We start from the raw sequence: 23,251 nt of genomic DNA on the forward strand, positions 1-23,251 counted from the left end.
AATTCTATTCAGATATGACTATGATATAGTCATGATGTCTAATATCACAGCTGCATGAGGCAGCTGGGCTGGTTTAATTGAGATTGGCTCTAAGAGGATAAAATATAATTTGATTTTTAAAAACAGTGTCTCAATTTGTCGCTCAGGTGGGTCTCAATCCCCTGGGCTCAGAGTACCCTCCTGCCTCAGCCTTCTCATAGCAAGTGCCACCATACTCAGCTAACAAATGAATTTTGAACCCTTGATACCAAAATAAGAACATAAAATATTTCAATTTTCAGATTGATTTCATGTTGAACTAAGATTTTTTTGATAGCGACTATCAAGTATTAAAAATAATTGGTCTCATTGGATTATTTTTCTGATATGGTTACCGGGAAAGTCCAATTACACATGTGATTCATATTTTACCAATGACATGTTATTTCTATTACATTGGATGTGGTACCTGTAGGAGAGAATTTTGTAAAAAAAAAAAGTCACTGACTTGTTATAATTAATTTCTTAGGAATGTTGTTTTGCTTTGTTTTGTCTTTTTTAAGGGTTGGTTGGAGCTTGGATAGTTCAGGAAAAGGTGAAAAGGCCTCTGGGTAATGTGGGCTCTAAGGACACAGGATCAGCACTTGGTGTCCAAAAACTTCAGCAATCTTCCCAGCTCACTGCATTGTGGGAACAGCTTTTCCAGGGAATAAATACGCTATTTTTAACATTTTTGTTATACAATTTGTCACAAGCAGTCTCGTGAGACCATCAGAGACCACTTTCAAGCAGAATCCAACCACAAACAACTCCCTACATGTGACCGTCGACATCTGGCCCAGAGTCCCCTTCCACCTCCCGAGGTGGCCTGGATGTTTCTGCTCTGAAACTCCTTTTTCAAATTTGCAGCTCTGGGATGGCGGATTCCTAGGCTTGCTCCCTTTGCAGGCTACGTGCCTTTCACGGGCACCCATGTGCTACATTCCAATTACCAGAGACTCCATGATTGTGTGGCACTGTCCCTAGAGGGTTGACATGAACATGGTGTTGAGGAAAGCCAGCCAGTGCTTTCCAGAGGAAGCTATCCTAGCCCTTGCCCCGAGCACATGCTTCTAGTTGAGGCTCAGGTTCTGAAGAGGCACAGACCCGCTGTGTGAGCCTCACTGCCCGTCCTGAAGGCTGGGGAAACCGAGAAGGAACTGAACGTGCTCTGCCAGCCCACCCATTCGATGACTGTTCTGGTGGAAGCTCCGCCTCAGCCCCTGCCACCCTGGCATCCATATACCCAAAGAGTTTGGAATATCCTGGTGGAAGCCACACCTCTCTACCCAGACCCTGGCCCTCAGAAAGTCCTGCCAAACACAGCTCCTCCCCCAGAGATGCTCAAGACCACCCACAGGGTATTTAAACTGCACCCCCAGAAAACAGACACGTGGTTTTTCAGTCCCTATCTCCTCTCTGGGGGACCAGAGAATCACTCAGGAAAGCTTTACCCATTAAACCAGGGCTTTTTCTAATTCAGTCTGATTTGGTCTGATTTGGATCTCTGCATCAGTGGAGAGGCTTATTGGGGTGTAAAAACTTTTCACTGAAAGATGTGAAAGTGGAGATCAAGGGGAACCCCCGGGCCACCGCACTTTACAGAAGCATCAGCCTTCCAGAAAGTTAGAAATTGAATCCTAAAAACACACTGGCAATGTTGGCTACCTAGAAACAAAATAAAACCATCGTAAATTCTTTTCTAAAGGGAAGAAACATTTAATGAAGTCCAAGCCGTTCTTACATTGTTTTCCAAGTTACAATGTAGGTCTCTTTAAATGAGTCTATATGAGCCAGGCATGGTAATGTTTACCTGTGATCCCAGCAGTCCTGGAGATGTAGGCAAAAGGATCAGGAGTTCAAGGCCAACTAGAGACATGCCATCTCAAAAAGTTAAACGATAAACATGAAAGTAATCTATGTATGTACGTATTATCTATCTGTCTACCTATCATCTATCTACCCATCCATCCATCTACCTATTAATCACATATGAGATACAGGTGTTCAGAACAGCATCTATTTACATAGTAGCGAGCAAGTGCTTGATTGACACTTTTGGTTCACCCACATTTTGTAGACACGTCACCCCTCTCACTGGACAATGATTCACGTGGATGTATTATATGTGTGAACTCAAGTTTCTAGAAAAAAGCCAGTGTGTTAATAGATTCTAGAAGGCCGATCGACTAATTAGGACTTCGTGGTGTAGAGAAATGGATGTTGCATCCACAGCCAAATTATCTTGGGCTATCTCTAATCCCCTTAATAGTCATTCATTGCCCTGTTTCATGTGCGACCCAGGCACGTGACTATCAGGCAAATCCTTTGGGGATATATTAACTTTACCCGACCACCAGCTTTCACCAACCTCGAGCAAAGACTGCCACAAGTGACATCTGAGGCCTATGGCAGAGAGCTCTCTCTCTTTGCTGAAATCTGCCTGAGGTTTCCTGAAGCTCAACAGTTTATGTGCTGGGGATTTTTTCTGAGACTGAACCTTCCTCTGTAGCACAGGATGGCCTTGAACTCAAAACTCCTCTGCCTCAGTCTCTTGGGTGCTGGGATGTCAGGTGTGCATGACTCAGCAAAGCACCATCTTTTCATTGGGGAGAAGTTTCTTTACAATATGCCTTTGAGTGTTTTAGAGAATCCACGTGGCTTGTTGAAAGGCTTTCCTCACTTTTATAGTGAACAATCTCCCACACAGGCAGAGGTGACAGGATGCACAGGCAACCTCCAAACTGAGGGAGGCTCACTAGCATGTTGCAGGGCCATGGCCAAGTTCTTGCTCTTGAGACTGGCAGGAACCTGCGTAGATGAAATGTCTGTTTTCTGAAAGACCAGGACTGCTATCACTGTGCGATGCTTCACTCAACCTCTCCCTGGGTTTTGCCTTTGCTGAAATCTTCTGACTACACAGATAAACTGTATTTCAAAAGGAGATTTAATGCATTACTCCAGATCATGAATCTTTCCAAGAAAAACGTAAAAGACGGCCGCATTCCCATACCCATCCCAAAGTCTATCTGTGTGGCTGACAGGCCCACGTTTGCAGTGGCAGGAGGCTGCAATAATACTTCTATAATATTAGCCACCAAGAGAAAAAGATGATGCAGTTCTGTAAGGGGTATTTCTGCACAAGAGCTCGGGCTGTAACTCAAGGTACAGTACTTCCTTAGCACGAGGCTCTGTCCCTAGTCCAGGGACAACAGCAGAGTTCCCACTTCAAAGCTTCAGAGTTTTAACTAGAAAAGTATGAAGAGATGGGATTTTTTTTGTGTATTTCCAAGGGTGTTAGAGGTTATTGTATATTTGATATGATGTCTATTGTCAATGAAAATGCTATTATCTTTTATTTAGTGAAGATACTTGGATCTATGCATAACTCAATTTCCCCAGTCCCTAAGAACTGGCATACACTAGGTGCTCAATAAATATGTATTGCATTAAGTGACTTGGTATGTCTTTATTGAGTAGCTGTCACAGTGTGGTCACCAGGGAAGCTGGGAACAGAAGAAAAAAGTGGAGAAAGCTCAAGTCTGCTTTCACGGAGCTGTGCTCTCTCCTAAGGGGAGAAGGGCACTCACTAAAGCAGCTCACTAGTGAACGTAAACATTTAGTCAGCTAAAAGCTTGAAAGGAGTCCCTTCACCATTAGCACTTTTTTTTTTTTCTCAAAATGTCATGAAGAAATTTAACTCTCCTGAGAAGGTGATAAGAAAGGTTATTGGGGAGGTTGACCTAGCGAGGGAAGGTCACAGGGCACGCTCCTGAGTGAGGTGAGGAGGAAATTGGGAGCACTGTTGTACTGTAGGTGCCCCTGGAAGATGGTGGGGAAGGGCAGGATGCAACCTCCTGCAAGTACTCAGGGTGGTCCATGACTTAGGAGGTTCACCTTCTGTCTGAGGTTAACTTCATGATTTAGACACATGATTTTTGATTTAATGAGACCATTCCTCATCGAGTTCTAGAAAACAAATTGGAAGAATCAACACAGGGATGACTGTTTAATTAGCCGCTGTGTCAAGGCACCCAACGGGCACACAGCCTCTGCTTCCTCTTGTTCCTCATCGCCAGCCCAGGGTGCCACGCTCGGCTCTGCTCACCTGCCCACACAAGGTGGCCACTTCCCACCCCACCCCCTCTCCTCCGGTCTCCGGTCTGTCTCACCTACATTCTTGTCATTGTCAGAACTGCCTACAGCCACCAATGCTACTTCATGTAGCACCTCCAGCGCTGGCCTGGTAAGAGGGAGCTTCCAGTTCCCAGTGTTCCGGGAGGAAGTGATGTCCCTTCCAGGGGCCAGCCTCCTGACTTTTTCTAGATGAATGTGACATGTGTACACCAATGGACTTCTATCCCCCCCCCCTTTTACTTAAAAAAATCATACCCCGAGTTGTGATATCACAGGGACAGGATGTATTTTTTTTTTAAAGGATTCAAAAGGGCAGCTACATGTTACAACATAGTTACACAAATATCTTCCGTACATCCTGATTAGATGTGGCTCAGATCTGACTGTTCCCAAGGCGAAAGGCTACAGGATATGAACACACCTCGAGGGTTTTTTTCTTTTCTGTTTTCCTGTACACCCATTTACAAACGCATGCATCCATCGTTCTCAGAAGGAAAGATTCTGATTCTGGACACTTTGAATTTTGCAAAACAACTTAACCCCTGGAGACACTGATAGCACTCTGAAGAAGACAAGGCATGTGGCTGTTTAAAAGCACGCAGCCGAGGGAAGTCGTGAACAGGGCTCCTAAGTCGAGAAAAGCTTCCATCTAGCCAGGCGAGCAAGGCTCCCGAGTTAAACGAGCCCCCAACAGGAGGAAGTTGCCGCAGCTAAGCTTCTTCAGCCGAGCCCCAGACTCCACAAGGGAGTGGAGGAAGGCTTCCTTACCAACCCCAATGAAGAACCAAGGAAACCACAGATGCCAGTCTTTTCCTTGGGGGTCCCCAGCATGAGCCATGTGGCTTCACGAGCCATTCGGGACTCGGGTCAGCCTGCCCACCTGCCTCTCGGTCAGCTGCCATTCACACCAAGTGCTGATGGTACCAAAACCTTCACCTGCCCATTCCAGCCAATTTTGTGTAGTAACCATATTTGACCTCATGAACATTTTTCTATAACATAGAAAAGTTAATAACCTATGAACACATGAATACACACATGCTACATACATACCAAATATACTCAACAGGATCTACCCTCCAGAACATATTACAAATATATCTTTTCTATTTGGACAATGCATCATGTAGCCTCCAACTTATTTTGTTGTTGAGACAGGGTCTCTTTCCATAGTCCTAGCTATGCTGGAACTTACTACACAGATCAGGCTGGCCTCAAACTCAGAGATCCACCTGCCTCTGCCTCCCAAGAGCTGGGGTTGAAGGTGTGAGCAACCATGCCTGGTCAACTTCTTGTTTATAGGAGTGAAAACTGACCCCTGATCCTCCTGTCTGTACCTCTGTCTGCACCTCCCACATGTTAGGACTACATGTGTTAACACCACACTTGACTAAGTGGAAAGCTTATCACTTCCTGCTAATTTTATTTCCAGTACTGTACTCCCAATAGTTTGTTATTTTTCTCTAAGTACAAGTGGCCTTGTCAGATCCTTTAGAAATTGAGGCACAAACATGTTTCTGACGTGGGTGTGCAGAATAACACTTACAATGTTAAAGTATTATTGTAGATGAGGTACCATCTTATTAGCTTAGAGAAAACCCCTACAATAGCAAAAAGAGTAAAACCAGGGGAAATCTTACTTTCCTGAAGGCGGATTGTTAGCCATGGCCACATTCTGAAAAGCTCCTCCATGTTGGTCCATAGGTGGAGGTTTCCACATTCCAGACTTGGAGGAGAATATAACTATTCTTTTTAGGTAAGTACTAAAGCTCCTTTCTTTTCACTAGGCTTTCTTGAATCCCTATTCTGAATCAAGATGGACACCTTCTCTCCTCTCAAGGTGCTTTCACTGATCAGAGAAGAGGATTTCTGCCAAGCCATCAACAAGCAATCCTGGCCAATGGCAGACTAGCCAAGACCAGTTGAAGTGAAATATCTCATTCAGGGATTTGATTTCTAAAAACAGTTTATTAATGCCACAAAGAGAATAAGTGGAAAATGAGTTATTTAATCCCACTAAAATAGAATTTAAATCTCTACACTCAACCTAAAGTTATTACTAGAATGTACCGTGTCTCAGCAGAAAACAATGAAATCCCGAAATGGCTGTCCCACAAATGTATACAAAGATGGGTTTGTTTTGGGAGGCGAGGGGCAGTCACATGTCTAATGTGACTTGCCAGTAAGTGCTCCCACAGAAATGGTGCCTCTAGACAGGACGTGGATGCTGTGTCGACATCGTACGGATCAGATCACACTTACAAATTCTAGCTAACTCTGCCTGAGTGTCTGGGTGTGGTTTGGGGACAGTTCAAGATCCCCACGTGGCATGGTCATCTGGGGAGTTTTTTTCCTAGTGGAAAGGACAAATTGGTGGGTGGATTACTTCCTCCCATGTCTCATCAGTAGCTTTCAAGCACTTCTCATGCTATGTTACCAGATCTCCTTTTTCAGGGCCAAGTCTAATTTGCACTAGGAAATAAAGACAGCTGTTCCCTCCAGCCTGGGAAAGCACTGGAAAGAGTGGATTCCAATTATTGCCAGGTTTTTTTTTTTTGCATTCATCTGTCAACAATAATAACATACAATGAGAACTTCTGCCCCCAGAGGAAAGCTAAATGATACAAAAGCACGATCCAACAAAATACTTACAATCCTATGGATGTCTTCCTTCTTATTTCTGCTTACAGCTTCCTAAATACTACAAAATGCTCACGGGAGGAGCTTTCTGACTTCTGTTTAAGATATCTGTGGGTGCTTTAAACTTGTAACTCCCTTATCTGTCTAGAAACTTACTAAGTTTCTGTACATCAGAAAGTACTGGATAGTGTCTGGAAAAAAATAAGTGGAAACCATGCTGAAGCTCATTTGCTACACACAGCTGCCTTCTGTTTTCAGCTCACTTTAGGGGGCAGACCAAGGACAGCAAGTCTGTCTTCATCACCCCTCTTCTTCAGCATCACACCATCTCACTCTAGAAGCCAGGATTCAAAGTACAGCCGAATGGCATATCGTATTAGTGACATTTGTTCACTAAGGAGTCAGCTCCACAGTGCATTTCATAACGGAGGACACTGTTTTCCGCTGTGCAGGGCCCCACTGCGACTCCACTACTCTCTCCAGCATGGGTCCACACTGATAAAACATGTCCTGTGTGACTTAGTTACTTCCTAAGGCAGTTAAATGTTACTGTTACGTTTACATTGTTTTCCTTTGCTCGCAGTTTTTAACCCTCTGGAAGAAAACAGGATATATATGCATGCCCTTAAACGCTACACAAACCTACCTCACCTTCCCCTTTGGTACCATTCCTCTGTCGGTTAAGTTCTCAACTTCAGAAAAGCCCAGCACGTGGAATTTCTGAATTTAGCTAGCTCAGAATCGCAAAGCCGAGAATCACAAGACCTCATTTAGAACTTTTTAAAATTAATATTTAAAGATGTACAACTTGAAGAAAAGCCCGAGAAAGATCTGGATTTCACTTCAGGTACCGTCTGTTCTCATCTCCAAGCCATTCTCGTCACACAGGAAAACCAACCGCAACGTTCAGAGTCAGAAAAACCCTCCAAGGTCTCTCATGACTCTACCAAAGAACTCAGCAGAAGAGAGGAACATTCAATCTAAAACCGAAGTCTTCACACCCACTTATGCAAGATAGTTATTTCAGGGAGACCTTACGGAAAACTTAAAACGGGACAACTCATAATATGGGCAGAACATACCGAGTCAGTGGGAAACCAGAGTAAATAAGCAAAGCACATGACATCAGGTGTTTACTTATTTCATAGAAACAGTTAATAGTTTCCCCACATGGCTCCACCGAGAACCCCCGTGCTCAATTCCCTGTGGCTTTTCGTAGTTTTGGAAGCGTGATGAACTATTCCTACTCTTGTATTTGAAATTATTTACTTGACTTGTTCATTTAATTAGCATAGCATGTTTAAAATGTCTTTTCCTGTCAGAAAAGCTCAAGATGGCTAAAAGTTATGTCATTTTGAAAGGGCTACATTAAAGAGTGACAGTGTGGACACAGATCAACAGACGCAAGGGTCTGGACACGCGCGAGTGGGAAAGGTTGGCAAACACGAGTCTTGATGCTCGACATCGTTAAAAAAAATTAATTCCAAGCAGACTAATGTGTTATGGAATAATCTTTTTGTACATTGTGAAGATGCATCTTTGCCAATGTGCCTCCTGATTGGTTTAATAAAAGAGCTGACTGGCTGGTAGCTAGGCAGGCGGTCTAGGCGGGACAGCCAGACAGAGGACACTGGGAGGAAGCAAGGTGAATGCGCTGTGCTAAAAGAAGTTACCACCACGTGGCAGAGGGTAGATAAGAAATATGGGTTAATTTAAGATGTAAGAGTTAGCTAGTAACAAGCCTGAGCTATTGGTCAGGCAATTATAATTAATAAGTCTCTGAATTGTTATTTGGGAGCAGGGGCCAAGACAGAGAAACCCTGCCTATATACAATGCCCAAATGTCCAGCATCTATATCCACATAAAACCTGAGACAGCTTAAGAAAGGTTCTAAACACACAAAACAAAGCCAAATGTGGCTTCCTAGTCTCATGTCTCTCATGCCAGCCACAGTACAGAGACGTGTCTCCCAGTTGCTACCTGCAGGAAGAGCCAAGTGCCAGACGCCATGCACTACACACACAGCACACACATACCCATGCAGACACACACACCCTCACAGTCATCTTGAGAGAAAGCAGCTAGACAGGAGACTTCATGATAATAGATCTCATTTGAAAATAGGGAAGATTAATGTGTACTAAAAGACAAAAATGTATTTGGGTGGAGGATTTTGACTGGGATGAAGTTTCTGGGTGCGGTATCTGGGACCTGTTCTGAGTTCTAGTTAGAGGTTGTGGTTACTTCTAAGTGTACCTTTCTGTGCGTACAGCATTCAAAATCTTACTTTGCCAGATTAATTAGTGAAGAACTCTCAACTCAAAAAGGGGGAAGAACCCCTAAAGTTATGGTGAGCATAACAGGATAAGAAGTGGATCTGGTGCCCTCAGGGTACTGGGTAAACAGGAGTTAAATACATTGCCCACTTCCTCTTCATCACTCTGAGAAGTTGAGACTATCTTTCTTGGTTATGAAGTTAGATTTTTGCTGAATTTTATGGAACTGGGCTGAGGTGATCTGACCACCACAACAGGGGAAAAAGTTAATGAGAAATCGTGATTATGGCTTATGCTGTTGTGGTAGTTTGAATGTAACTGGTTCCCATAAGCTCATAGAGTGGCACTATCAGGAGGTATTGCCTTGTTGGAGGAAGTGTGTCACTGTAGAGGCGAGCTTTGAGATCTCATATGTAGCTAGATTTTTCCTGCCTGGCCCACAGTCAGGACAAATCTCTCTCACCTGCCAGTTCCATAGCCGAGTTTTTTCTTAATAAGACCTTTTAAGGTTCGTGCTACAGAAATGCACTTGAAACAATGCATTTTCCCCTCTGTGGCTACTGAGAGAGCAGAAGTGCTGATTCATCAAGCGTGGCCCCCTGGAGAGAACAGAAGAATGAGTGACAGTCATTAGAATGGGATGCTGAGGAGACAAGGATGCACACGCTACAGACAGATCACAGAATCACAGACGGATCACAGAACCACAGACAGATCGCAGAACCGCAGACAGATCACAGAACCGCAGACAGATCGCAGAACCACAGACAGATCACAGAACCACAGACAGATCACAGAACCGCAGATAGATCACAGAACCGCAGACAGATCACAGAACCGTAGACAGATCGCAGAACCGCAGACAGATCGCAGAACCGCAGACAGATCACAGAACCGCAGACAGATCGCAGAACCGCAGACAGATCACAGAACCACAGACAGATCACAGAACCGCAGACAGATCGCAGAACCACAGACAGATCACAGAACCACAGACAGATCACAGAACCGCAGATAGATCACAGAACCACAGACAGATCACAGAACCACAGACAGATCACAGAACCGCAGATAGATCACAGAACCGCAGACAGATCACAGAACCGTAGACAGATCGCAGAACCGCAGACAGATCGCAGAACCGCAGACAGATCACAGAACCGCAGACAGATCGCAGAACCGCAGACAGATCACAGAACCACAGACAGATCACAGAACCGCAGACAGATCGCAGAACCACAGACAGATCACAGAACCACAGACAGATCACAGAACCGCAGATAGATCACAGAACCGCAGTCAGTCACTTTCCTCCACAGCAGAGGAGCCAAGTGAGTCTCTCCTTCTCTTCCCTTCCACTCACCTGAATCTGGTTCAGCGAATGTGGATGCTGAGGTACTTACCAACATGTGACAGCCAACTTAAACACAGGAATAGGAGAGACACACCGAGGAGCCACTCAACCCTCCCCAAGGGAAGACATGTTATTTGAAACTTCACCAAAACCATGAAATATCGTGCCTATTATTTTGAAGGAATGACCTTTGTTCTGAATGTAATTTACTAAGCTGTGCTGTAACTAGGAGAACATTCAATTACATGAGCTTTAGTGTCAACACGACTGAAGTGCTGTGCCAGTAAAACGGTCGGTCCATTGTCGTACCTTCCAGGCCCAGTCCTCAATGCTGAGGGTAGACCTATGATACTCTGAACACTTGGGTGGCTTTCTCCTGCTACAAACACAGACAAACACCTCTGGAGAATCATCAGAGACATTCAAACTGGAGCTGGTGGCCTTACTACATCTGAGTTCTGGATCAAAAAGCCTGAAATACAAAGCCAGAATCGATCTTCCATAGCACATCTATTTCCACGTTCCTTCCTCATACAGAGGTTGGAGGCAATCAGTCAGGAGTTACTCCATTGGTACACTGCCCACACTGGCAACTATGCCTTGGGGACCTATGACCTGCTGTGGCTAGAGTTTTCCTGCCTGGCCCACAGTCAGGACAAATCTCTCTCACCCGCCAGTCCCTCAGCCGCTCAGACTCAACCAAGTAAACACAGAGACTTATATTGCTTACAAACTGTATGGCTGCATCAGGCTTCATGCTAACTGTTCTTGTATCTTAAATTAATCCATTTCTATAAATCTATACCTTGCCACGTGGCTTACCAGCGTCTTCACATGCTGCTTGTCATGGCGGTGGCTGGCAGTGTCTCTCTCAGCCTTCCACTTCCCAGAATTCTCCTCTCTCCTTGTCCCATCTATACTTCCTGCCTGGCCACTGGCCAATCAGTGTTTTATTTATACAGAACGATATCCACAGCAACCTGCTTTTCTGGGACTACATCTGTTAGTAACTCTAAGAAGTCACCTCAGGGCTGGGCAATCTTCTGAGTGATGCTTGGGAACAAGCAGGGCTGTGTGGCCTGGCCACGATCGCTAAGAATTTGAGTTCCACCAGTACTTCCTCTCCCTCTGGCAGGGGACCAGCAGGCATTCCCTAAAGAGCCCAGTGACAGTGAGGTGACCACCTCTGGACAGACACTAGAAGGCTTTCATTGTTGGCTCCAAACTCAGAGCTCCAGTGGCCTCTGTCTCCAAAGTGCTGAAATTAGAGGCGTGCACGATTATGTTTGGCAGAAGCGGGTTTGAAATACAGGAGGTTATACACGGATACGAGAGGACTCCAGGATTTTCCTCAGTGGTTCTCAGAGTCTGGGTTCCTCTGAAGAGCAGTCAATTCTAACCCCAAGACCAAGACCAAATATTCTGATTTGAAAATCTCCGAATATCACTCCCACCGACCACGTTCATCATTCCATGAATTCAGGTTTCTATGGACTCTGATACATAATAAGGAAGCGAGTTTTCCTACCATGTAAAGGCACCGTTCACACAGCCAAGTTCTATGACCAAATGTGATGGAAGGCAGAGGCGAAAATATCTCCCAATTTCTGTGCAAATCCATATACAACACTCACAATGCTGTTCAGACTAAACAGAAACCGATCTTCACCTTTTCGGAATGCTACCGTTACAAAGCACCACTGTGAATATTCTCTAAACCGGGTATGCGGTGGGAAAATTTACCAAGCGGACTCACGCTATGGCCCCTCTGCACTCTGAGCTCCACTCAAGAAGCGACTCAGAGATGAGGAGTGGGTAGCCAGAGAAGACATGGGATACCTCACGAGGAGGGACAATACCACCGTTAAAAGAACAACTTGTTCTCTGTGGCATCCTGCTGGGTGAAAAAAGGCAAGAACAACGTCTCCACGGACATGCTGGCTTCTGTCTGTCCACGGAGCGGAAGACAGGATTCCACACTCTTTCCTTTGAAGCAAACACGGCCATACTGCAGGGCCACGGAAAGGTTAACTTCTGGAGGCAGACGCCGAGCAGCAGGCGGTGAGTGAATGGACAGCTCGTGACCTTTCACGTGGACCAGGGCTTTGAATGCTCTGAGCATTTTTAGTAAGTATATGCTGTTGAAAAGTCACCAAGCAGTCCTAAACTTCCACTCACCTACAGCAGGAACTGTTAACTTACCACCTTAGGAACTGTAAACAATGTACATCCTCCACCTGAGCCAATAAACACAGAGACGTCCGAGAATTTCTTTATCAGAATTTTTTTTTTTTAAAAGTACAAAAATCAAAAGAAAATCCCCAGAGAGTATTTTCATTGGCTGATCCTGGTACAAAAAGATTAGTGGAAGGCCATTAACACAGAGACCGTATAATGTCTGGATGGAAAACCTTTCTGTGACACATTAGACATGTAACATATGAAAATAGCTTCAGATACAAAAATACAGTTGTGATTCAGCAAATGGCACCAAATTAGAACAATTTTATTATTTAACAGAATCCCAATGTATATACATGATCCTCCCAAATAAGAAACAATTCAATTCCAGAGTTTAAAATGTGGTTTCCAAAGTGAATCCTTATTGTAAATTTTAAAGAAAGAACAAGAAGCCCTGAAAACTAATTCTAACTTAATTTTGATCTTTGACTAAAATACACACCCTGAACCTCTCTCATACAAAAAACAAATGTATATTATAAATAAAACTTTCAAAGGCGATCTTGGATGTTTTATTGCACATCGGAGAGAAGGTCTGCCACTCTGCACGGCTCTCGGCTTTCTCTTATGGGCTGTTTCCACAGCTACCGACTCTGGGCGCAGGCACCATGGGTATCGAGGGCCCCATCTCATGCTTCTCCGGAACAGCAGCAAGGTATTCTGCTGCCCTGCTTCAGTTATTTTTCCTAAAGTGAGAGTAACTTCTGTTTCTAACAGAAAGTAATTAATGGGGACCTGAACAAGTAACTGTGCCCACCTAAATGTCAGTTTTCTCTTTTTCAAATAGATTAAAAAAAAAAAAAAAAGCAGAGAAATTTCACCCAATCACCTACCTCCAATCCCCCCAGCCCCCAGCCTCCCGATGTGTGGACTGTTTACGTCACACTACAGGGTTGCTGCTAACGCTCTCATCGCGAGCGGTATCATTTGGCCTCCATCTCGTCCACCTTCCTAGCTGTTCTTTTGCCAGCACACATCAGCCAGAAGGCAACAGCTTTAAAAATAAAAAGGTTCCTAATAAGTTCAGCACAGTGCCCAGCAAAAAGCAGGCGTTCAATAAATATCTGATAAATGAATGTAAGCCCCCTCCCATGCTTACAAGTACTAATGATTTACGGGTAATACGTGGGTTTATGGGACACAAGTCTAAAATGGTAACTGAGGAGAAAACACATAGGACACGGAAACAGACATTGTTAATTTCTATAATCCTGCCCAGGGCAGACTGTGGACTTAAGGATTAACTATTCCAATAATTAAAACTGATTAGTCAAATACTTTTAATTTTGCCAAAGGACTCTAACAGCTAGCCTTTGGCAATCCCCAAACATACTGTGAGCCCCAAATAAAACAAAATCAAATTGCACTATTACGAAGAAACAAGTCCGTGAGGGCAGAGAGGAGGAAGCGCCTCTTAAGGGACGGCGACTTCCAGGAGTCGATTGTTCTTTCGTTTGCAGGTCGGCATGCTCCCGTTTTTCTGGTTGCCTTGAATGAACTTCACACACACTTTGTCCTGTCTGAACTGCACCAGGAACCTAGGAGAAGAGAACCAAACACACTCAGGCGCACACAGAGCAGATGGGGTACAGGAACGCCAGCTTTCCTGTCTTGTAAGGGACACTGACCCTGGGAGGTATTTGTCACCCCTTTCCACTGTACATCTGATGAGGAACCATGGTGGCACTCCACTCCCACTGGTCATCAACTGGCCCCAAGCAAAGGAAGTTCACCATATTCCAGCAAGGTAAGCAGAGCGGACAGTAATTTGCGTTTCAATGGGGACATCACATAACTGTACATTAACATGATGGGACTCCACCTTTCCTCACTTTTACATGGCCAAGTTTTTAAAAGGTCAGACTAAATGCTCCACGAATCAAACACATGAAACAATAGAATTTCAGAAAGCTCTTCACACCCACCCTATACCAGTGATCCTTTCACCCTGCATCCTAAGGAGCCCGTTCAGGACCTCCCCTCCCCAACTGTGTAGCTGGGTGCACAGGTACTGGTGCGTTCCCAAGTGACTCATGCAGCAAGCACGTGGTTAGCAAGGCTGACACCCACAGCAAGGGGCCAATGGCTCTGAAGGATACATCAGCCCCCGTTAAAAGGCCATGTTTGACAAGAGCATCTCCTGGGGTGAAATGAGACCCAGGCTTCTAATTCATACGCTGTTGTATTTATTTTGTGTGTTCGTGAGCATGTCTGTGTGGGTGCAGTTACTCCGGGTACTATCTACCTTGTCCTTGGAGGGAAGGTCTCTTACCAGACCCCACAACTCCCCAGTCATACTAAACTGACTGACCAGAGAACCCTAGGGATTCTGCCTGTCTAGCACTCCACTGGGTGCTGAGGCCTGAACTCAGGTGCTCACCCTGGCCAGCGTTTTTTCCGACTGAGCTAGGTCTCCAGCCCCCGCTGTTTGAAAAGGACGCAGCACTGACCTTTCAAATGGGTCCTTTTTTTTTCTACTCAAGCACCAGGGATAGAAAACAATAATTCTACATTCTTCTACCTGGGACACGTCTTTAGTGTAAGGATTCTGTCCTTAATTACGTCACTAGCCTGCGGCAGCGGCGGCCCAACCTAAAAAGCGGGCGTGCCCTCTGTGTGCTCTCTTCCTTTCCGCCCTCTCTCCTTCCATTCTCTTCCCTCCACATGGTCTCTCTGTTTCTTTCTCTCCCGCCCCCCCAATAAAGCTCTAGAAAGGTAACCATGGCTTGTGATTCTTCCGATCAGCACTCTCCTCTGCCTGCGGCGCGGTCAGCCAAGAGCGCCACAGCATAACCAACACTTGCTGTGGGATGGTCTGTATGTCAAGTGTGTTGCTGATTGGTCAGTAAATAAATCACTGATTGGCCATTGGCTAGGCAGGAAGTATAGGTGGGACAAGGAGGAGAATAAAGCTGGGAAGTGGAAGGCTGAGTCAGAGAGACACTGCCAGCCGCCACGATGACAAACAGCATGTGAAGATGCCGGTAAGCCACGAGCCATGTGGCAAGGTATAGATTAATAGAAATGGATTAATTTAAGCTGTAAGAACAGTTAGCAAGAAGCCTGCCACGGCCATACAGTTTGTAACCAATATAAGTCTCTGTGCTTACTTGGTCGGGTCTGAGCAGCTGTGGGACTGGCGGGTGACAAAGATTTGTCCTGATTGTGGGCAAGGCAGGAAAACTCTAGCTACAAACACTTAGTATACATTATTATTCTTTTTTTGAGACAAGGTCTCCCTATGCAGCCTGCGATGGCCTGGAACCATATGTTTATCAGGCTGGCCTTGAACTCAGAGATCTTCCTGATTCTGCTTCCCAATGTTAAAGGTGCTACAATTAAAGGCCCTACAACATGTTTGGCTACATATATAATTGCACTTGCGTGTTGCAAAAAACAAACAAAAAAACCAACTCGAACACAAATTCAATTATTTTGTAAATCTTATACTTTCTCTATGTTCATGTGGCACAACCAGAATTCACACGGGAAACCGCCAGAGCTAAATGTATTTTATACTATGAACCACAATGTCCTTGGTCGTTTACACTAACTTAGCCTTAATTGAGGAGAGATTAACTACTGTTACCTATTTCCATTTTATAGAAAAGCATTCTCCAGCCAACAGGAATATGGACTATGTTATCTCACAGTGTTAACTGCAGCCAGAATTTCAAAGTGAAGGGAGCATGGGTTAGTAACAGTGGAGACTCATGTTGAGACATTCACAGTCTATACAGCATTGTCTGTTTGGGAGTTTAAGGACCAGGAATTACGGAACAGCCTCAGTGAGACGTTTTCAACTCTCATTTCCACACCTGTATTCATTAGCTTTCTGAAGACTCCCAATTATCCACAATGACCACAGAAACCAGTTTGTTAGAGCAACTACCTCCACTTCTGGAGAGTGAGGAAGTAGGAGAAAGGGCACAGTCACCTAACTGCACGCTGTTCAGGACACATGTTCTACACATCTGGCGATGGGCTGGAAATATAGGACCAGCCGTCTCTGCCAGGGACGGGAAAGTCTGTTAATCTGAACTGTTCCATGAGGGGATTTCTAAGGCCTGCTTGGGAGCCCCAGGATCTACGAAAGAGGCTGCCCGGAAACTGATCTCCAGGCCTCCTAGGGTGTCAGGGAAAGAATCCACATGGGATATGGAAGAGTCAATCCACTGGTTTATTTTCAGACCAACCATTGGGAAATACAACAGGAGAAGGGTCATAATGCTCCCAAATATTTGTCTTTCACGTGGCCACACTGTAAATCTTCACTCAGATGACCATTCCCTGGAAGCCTGTGACATCCAGAATGTCACATGCCTGTCTGGATGGGCAGGGTAGAGTCATTTCTAGGTGAAGACAGTCACTGGACAGATCTTTCTCTTGACCACAACTGGGAAACACAAACACCCGTCCCCTGAAAGCCTCCGCGTCTATGGGAAGAACCAGATCTTGGAGGCTCAGACAAGTTCTGTATTTAGAAAGATTTTCAAGCTTTGTCGGGGAGCTCTCTTCCCACGTGCACTGCTACCAATATTCTGGGAGAGCAGTGGTTTTGGAACAGCCGTGAGGGAAATGCTCAGAAGTGGAAACCCCTCAGGTTGTGGACTTGGGCGTGTGCTCTTCTCTCTATGACTATACGACTGCCACATCCAGGTACCAGGGGTGGGGGCAGCTCTTCATCTGGGGTGCAAAGGATCTTCTCATGGTGAGTGACAAAGGCCAAAAACCCCCAGCACCCCAAATCATAATAAGCTTCAACCAAGGGGAGCACAAAGCTAACAGGGCCAAACAGGTTAAAACCAGATTAAACTGGACTCCAGTCTGCCATTAATTTTTCCTAATATTCTCTTTTTCCCTTCTAAAGACATCTTGTCCAAATAGCCACTCCATGTGGAGTGTTCAGAAAGGCCCACCTCCCAGCCACACAGCATCCCCGCGTGAGGACTGGCTCACAGCGCTGTGCAGCCCAGCACAGCTCAGAGCCCAGTGTCCAGAGGAGACACAGGATGGGTTATAGATTTATTTCAGGAAGATGCCAAGGGGAAGACGGACTAGAACAGACTTTTATCTTTTCCAACAGGGTCTTGATATTTAGCCCTAACTAGCTTGGACTTTGCCCTGTAGACCAGCCTGGCCTTGAACTGGCAGCAATCCTTCTGCCTCTGCTCCATGACTACTGGGAGTATCAGCAGGAAGCCGCCAATAGTCCTGGCTTTGAAAATAAAATCTTGGGACATTAGTTATCCATAATTAAAATGTGCATGTAGAGACTTTAAAAAGGAGTCAATTCTACATTTCCACCAGCCTTAGCATGACTTACAGACCCTGGCAACATGAAATGCCTTTTCTGTAACTCCAGTTACCAATACATGAAATGAAAGCCATCTCAGACGCAGGACCGCCCCTCTGCCCATAAGGCCCTTTCTTCAGCATGCATACGTGCGCCAAGCAGCACCACAGCCGGGCCCTGTCTTCTGTCTCATCACACGCAGAGGGGACTACTCCTCACCACCTCCTCTTCACCCCTCACTTAGGCAGCATCACCTCTCTGCAGACAGCCCAGACTCTTGGCCCTCTGTTCTACTCCAGCTTCTCACTCGAGGGAACTGCCACACTGTAGCTAAGGCCATCCCAGAAAACTAGGGAAGGCCATACCTGTGCTCATACCCCCTCATAGTCTTTACCATTCTCAGGAATGGCTTTACTCTTTGTTTAACCCAAGCCCTGCATAAGTGGACTCTGCTTTTTCTGTCCAGGATCTTCCCCCACAGTCTCACTCTGCCATAGATTGCTCCTGTCTGGGGACCTTTGCACCTATTTCCTGTTTGCGCCACGCAGCATCTTCCTGCATTGTGTCTGGCTTGCTCCCTTAGTCAATTTACAGCTGAGAGGTCTCCCTGACCTCCCTATGAAAAAACGATACCCTGCCAGGCGGTGGTGGCACACGCCTTTAATCCCAGCACTCGGGAGGCAGAGCCAGGCGGATCTCTGAGTTCGAGGCCAGCCTGGGCTACAGAGTGAGTTCCAGGAAAGGCGCAAAGCTACACAGAGAAACCTTGTCTCGAAAAACCGCAAAAAAAAAAACAAAAAAAAAAAAAAAAAAAAAAAAAAAAAAAAAAAAACCAAAACAAAACAAAAAAACAAAACAAACAAACAAACAAAACAAAAAACGATACCCTGCCTTTGCTTTCTGCTTCTACAAGCCAAAACCATGTCACCTACTGATGAATTTTCATTTACATTATCTGTCTCACTACTTAGCAAACGGGTCTGGCTGGCCGCAAATCCTGGACACACACTGCTACCTAAACCAGTTGTACTCATGGATGACAGTGGAGAACCAAACCACAACGGGAGAGCTGAAAGTGAGAAGTGGACTGCACAATGCGTGGACATACTCATCGGAGATCTCGATGTTGAGCTTCTGATTGGTTTGGCTGAGAGTCGTGCGATACAGCTTGGTGGCCATTTCAATCAGGTGGTCACTGCTGAAGAGAAAGTCTCCCTTACTGGCTGCTTCTGAGCCCTGCAAAGACAAGCCACGGGTCAGCAGAGGAGGAAAGGTTCGCAGGAGGGACACCTAACCGTCTCCTCAAACCTGTTCCCAGATGAACAGTGAGGGTAAGACTGGAACTGCGATACCTCAAGTTGGTCGATGGACCAGGGCAGCGTTCTGCAGACGCCCTGGAGATTGAGGTAGGTTTGCACAGTCAAGTTTTACGACGGGCAACAACCCAACTTATAATTCCTTCTCAAAGCACTGCTCAAAACCCTTCAGTGACTCGGTTTTTAAAGGTCACGCAGGGGCCAGTGAGATGGCTCAAGAGCTTGGCGAAGCCTGATGACCAGGGTTTGATCCCTGGGCTGTCACAGCGGAAAGAGAAAACTGACTCCCACAAGTTGTCCTAACTCCTACAAACACACACACAATAAATAATTACAAAGAATGATTAAAAAACTATCAATTTTTTTAAAAAAGAAGTAACAACAAAAATACTTCAACCATCCAACCAAGGCAGCTGCACAGGGTATCACTAGGGAACCCCAAGCTGAGAGATCCCCAAGCTGAGAGATCCCCAAGCTGAGAGATCCGAAGACTTTAGATGAAGATGTGGCCAGGACGGCAGAAGTTCTCCAAACTTCCAAGCTGTTTATGTGTGTAACTGAGGCTGAGAACAGTTGTTGTATGACTTGATATGTCTCTCTAGATCCACGGTGGGGTAAACAGGCTAAGGAAAGCCTCTGGGTCTTTTCTATATATGATTAACAGATGCTAACATTTATTTGGTAGGACAATTATGTGAGAATCGCTCTGTTAAGCACTTCTGTGCAGAGTGCATAAATAAAGCCTGTGACCGCTGTTATGTAGCAGATACAATCATTCTAAAGTTGAGATGAATGAGGAGTTAAAAACAGCATGGCCCCAGTCATCAAAATAAAAAACTAGTGCCTGCACTTAAACCTTTCCATTCAAGCCAGCAGTCCTATTTAGGTAAAAAAGCATGAACTATTAAAAGAAATTTAGATCAGAATCAACGGAAAAGGTTTTACTATAGTTTCAGCCTTTGCTACACCACCAAGTTAAAGATGAACAAGGACAGAGATGACATTTTCAAGTGGTCACACAGAAGAACCACCAGGAAGAGACATGATATCAAACATCTCAACGTCTCCACGAATTACTCTCAGAAGTCACGTGAGCAAGCTAACGAAACTATAATTCAATGGCTGAAAATGAAGCCTGAGATTTTAGATGTGGGTGAACACCGTTAAACTTTACAAGTCGGCCGGGCGGTGGTGGCGCACGCCTTTAATCCCAGCACTCAGGAGGCAGAGCCAGGCGGATCTCTGTGAGTTCGAGGCCAGCCTGGTCTACAGAGAGATCCAGGACAGGCACCAAAACTACACAGAGAAACCCTGTCTAGAAAAACAAAACAAAACAAAACAAAACAAAAAACTTTACAAGTCAGTGGGAGAGAGAGGCAGGGCTAGTCAGGTGAGGACATCTGTCTGCAGACAGGAAGCAGGACACAAGGAGCAGCTTTGATGTCAGGCTGCCCGGTGAAGCTTACCTCCTTGAGGTGGACGGCAAAGAAGCCATCATTCTGTGAACTCATGGAGACCTTGGTCACATCCCCCAGGGGGACCTCAGACTTGATCTGCCCAGACTTTTGGTCAGCAAGGAGAAGGTTATTGTTTGTCAAGAGGAAAATCCGAGATGTACTCTGAGACAAGACAAAAAATATGTTTAGACCAATGACCCAAAACACCCCAAAATGGCCCTAAGTGTAAAACCTTAGTTATTTCCAGAAGTAGATGTTTTATTCTGCTGTCTCTCAGCAAGCATACTTATGCAGACAGACACATAAATAATGAATTCTGAAAACCTTTTACGCATGCGTGTATATGAAAGTTTGTGTGCATGTGTGTGAGTGTGTGGCTGTGTGTGTGCATAGGTGCACATGTGTGCAGGCCAGAGGGTGATATGAGTGTCATCTACCTTTCTCCGCCTTATTCCCTAGAGAAAGGGTCTCTCCGGGAACTGGAACCTCTCTGTTTTAGCTAGGCTGGCTGGCCAAGCTCCCAGGATCTTCACACTCCAGTGGGGTTATAAGAAAGCACGCCATGCCCAGTTCTTTTATGTGAGAGCTTGGGATCTGAACTCAGGTCCTCACACTTGCAGAGCAGGTGCTTTTTTTTAATCCACTGAGCCATCTTCCCGGCTCTCCCATTTCCAATTTCTCAGAATTTCAGAGAACAGAAAAGCTGTACCTACATTTAAAGATGAGGAGAGATTCCTCCTCCACAGTTAACTGTACTAGCATGTGAAATGCAAGTTGTATTAATTCAGAAACAGGGAAACAACACTCTGAATGCACAGGAGCGTCTGAAGCTTGGAGGTCGTCAGCATTTTTACCTTCCCATTAGCACGGTTAATTTTGTTCACAACTTCAGCAATAATGATCTTCTCTTCAACGGCATCTTTGAGTTTCTTGTATTTTGGGTTCTTGTTGATTTCCAGGTAAGCTCCTTGGAATGGTTGCCCAACACTAAAGGGGAAAAGAAATCTTGTGCCTTAGAAATCGTTTCAAACAGATAAGTCACTGTCTGAAGAAGCCAGGCCAGGTGATCTTAAGGATCATCAACAACGTCGCGAAAGTGACTTCAGTTTGTTTTACACTTTGCACAGGCACCTGTTTGAGATTTAAGTTAGAAATGAAGCCTCAAACTTATGTCAAATACATTTCAACGCAGCCAGTGGAAACTGGTGGGTGGGGGGCTGCGATAAAAACCTCTCACTTGTTATGATCGGGAGAGAAAGCACCTCGGACAGCCAGTGTGGCCCTGTGTGAAGGAAAGCTAACAGCTGCTGACCCAGGACGCACCAACACAAGTAAACAACCTAAGCCAATGAAAAAGGACGACAACACTATCATCACCACCTGCTCCAAAGACAAAAGTCATTTTCACACAGAGTAAGGAAGTCAATAACCCTCTGGGAAAGTATGCATCTAGGGTTTGACAATCACACAAAAGATTATTATATAGTACTTGGTTTTCCCATGGGACGCTGCAGACTCAAGGCCACCTCAGGATGCGCCTGGAGGTGACAGGCACTCATGCACAGCCAGAGCCCTTTGCTTCTGCCCAGAGGTCACTTAAATGCACTCTCCTTGGAGACCCTGGGTGACTCCCGCAGGGCAGTGTTTAGAAGGCACCAAGAAAAGGAGTTCTGGCCGGCCCACAGGACTTCCAGCTTCACTGTGAGTTCTTTTCTGGAAATAACTACAGAAGGCTTGAGATGCTTGTGCTGTGGGTGGAGGCTCAGGGAAGGAAAGTCTGAGTAGGTGGCCAGCCCTCTGCAGCTCCAGGACATTAGGAGACATCCACAGACACTGCTGCTTCTCAGCTCGGGGAGGCAAATTCTTCCACATCTCCCACAGGCAAAGAGAGTGCGCCACCCTCTCCAGAAACTGACACAGCTCCCCAGAAGGGACTTGACTTGAAGTTACTTTGTGTTCATAGTTAGTTGTGTTTTTAATAATAAAAGGTGCTAAGAGCCTAGTTTGAGTCCGTTTCCTTAGTGATGCATTCTACACCCCTCCCCCACCCCCTCACCCCGCTGTTTTAAAGTCTTCTATGGGAAATGTTTAAGAAGGTTGCTGTCTAACTTAAGAATTATAAAGGAAAGGATGAATGAAATCAGGTGCTGAAGAAAACACACCGCTTTCCTGTTGGCTGGCTCAGTCTTCACATAGTAGGCACGTTAGATAAATTTGGATTTTAGTCATGTGTGTGACTCAGGAAGTATGAGCCATCTTAAACATCCACATAAGCAGCTCATGGAAGAAACATTGCAATTTAAAATATTCAAACCCAATGGGCCTGGTAATTATGCTAATTTAACCCTTTTAAAAGTAGGGTTTTCAAACATATATACGGATAGACATCATACAGGTACGTGGAATACACAGGACTACTTGGCATGTAATACCAAGATCTTTATTTCTAGATCTTTAGGAAAAGCTACAAGTCACTGGAGATTCTGGTTTGAAATTACGTAACCCACTTGTTTAT

General features: G+C 45.2%; 1 protein-coding gene across 3 annotated transcripts in view; it reads right to left on the minus strand.

Annotated features, from left to right (window-relative positions):
- Positions 1-12,911: 12,911 nt before the first annotated feature.
- The window catches only part of Myo1b (myosin IB), a 177,213-nt gene continuing 166,873 nt past the window's right edge, over positions 12,912-23,251 (minus strand). For 2 of the 3 annotated variants that reach the window (XM_059278604.1, XM_059278605.1), the window contains 2 exons: positions 21,591-21,723; positions 20,652-20,898 (listed from right to left, as the gene is read on the minus strand). In XM_059278604.1, coding sequence (XP_059134587.1) covers positions 20,662-20,898; positions 21,591-21,723 — 370 coding nt within the window. In that variant the 3' untranslated portion in view covers positions 20,652-20,661. Of the gene's footprint in view, positions 14,206-19,071; positions 19,200-20,651; positions 20,899-21,590; positions 21,724-23,251 lie in introns of those variants that run through there. The other variant, XM_059278606.1, reaches the window with a different exon arrangement.

This window comes from Peromyscus eremicus, chromosome 13 (genome assembly GCF_949786415.1).
Source record: "Peromyscus eremicus chromosome 13, PerEre_H2_v1, whole genome shotgun sequence".
In the NCBI taxonomy this organism is placed as follows: domain Eukaryota; kingdom Metazoa; phylum Chordata; class Mammalia; order Rodentia; family Cricetidae; genus Peromyscus; species Peromyscus eremicus.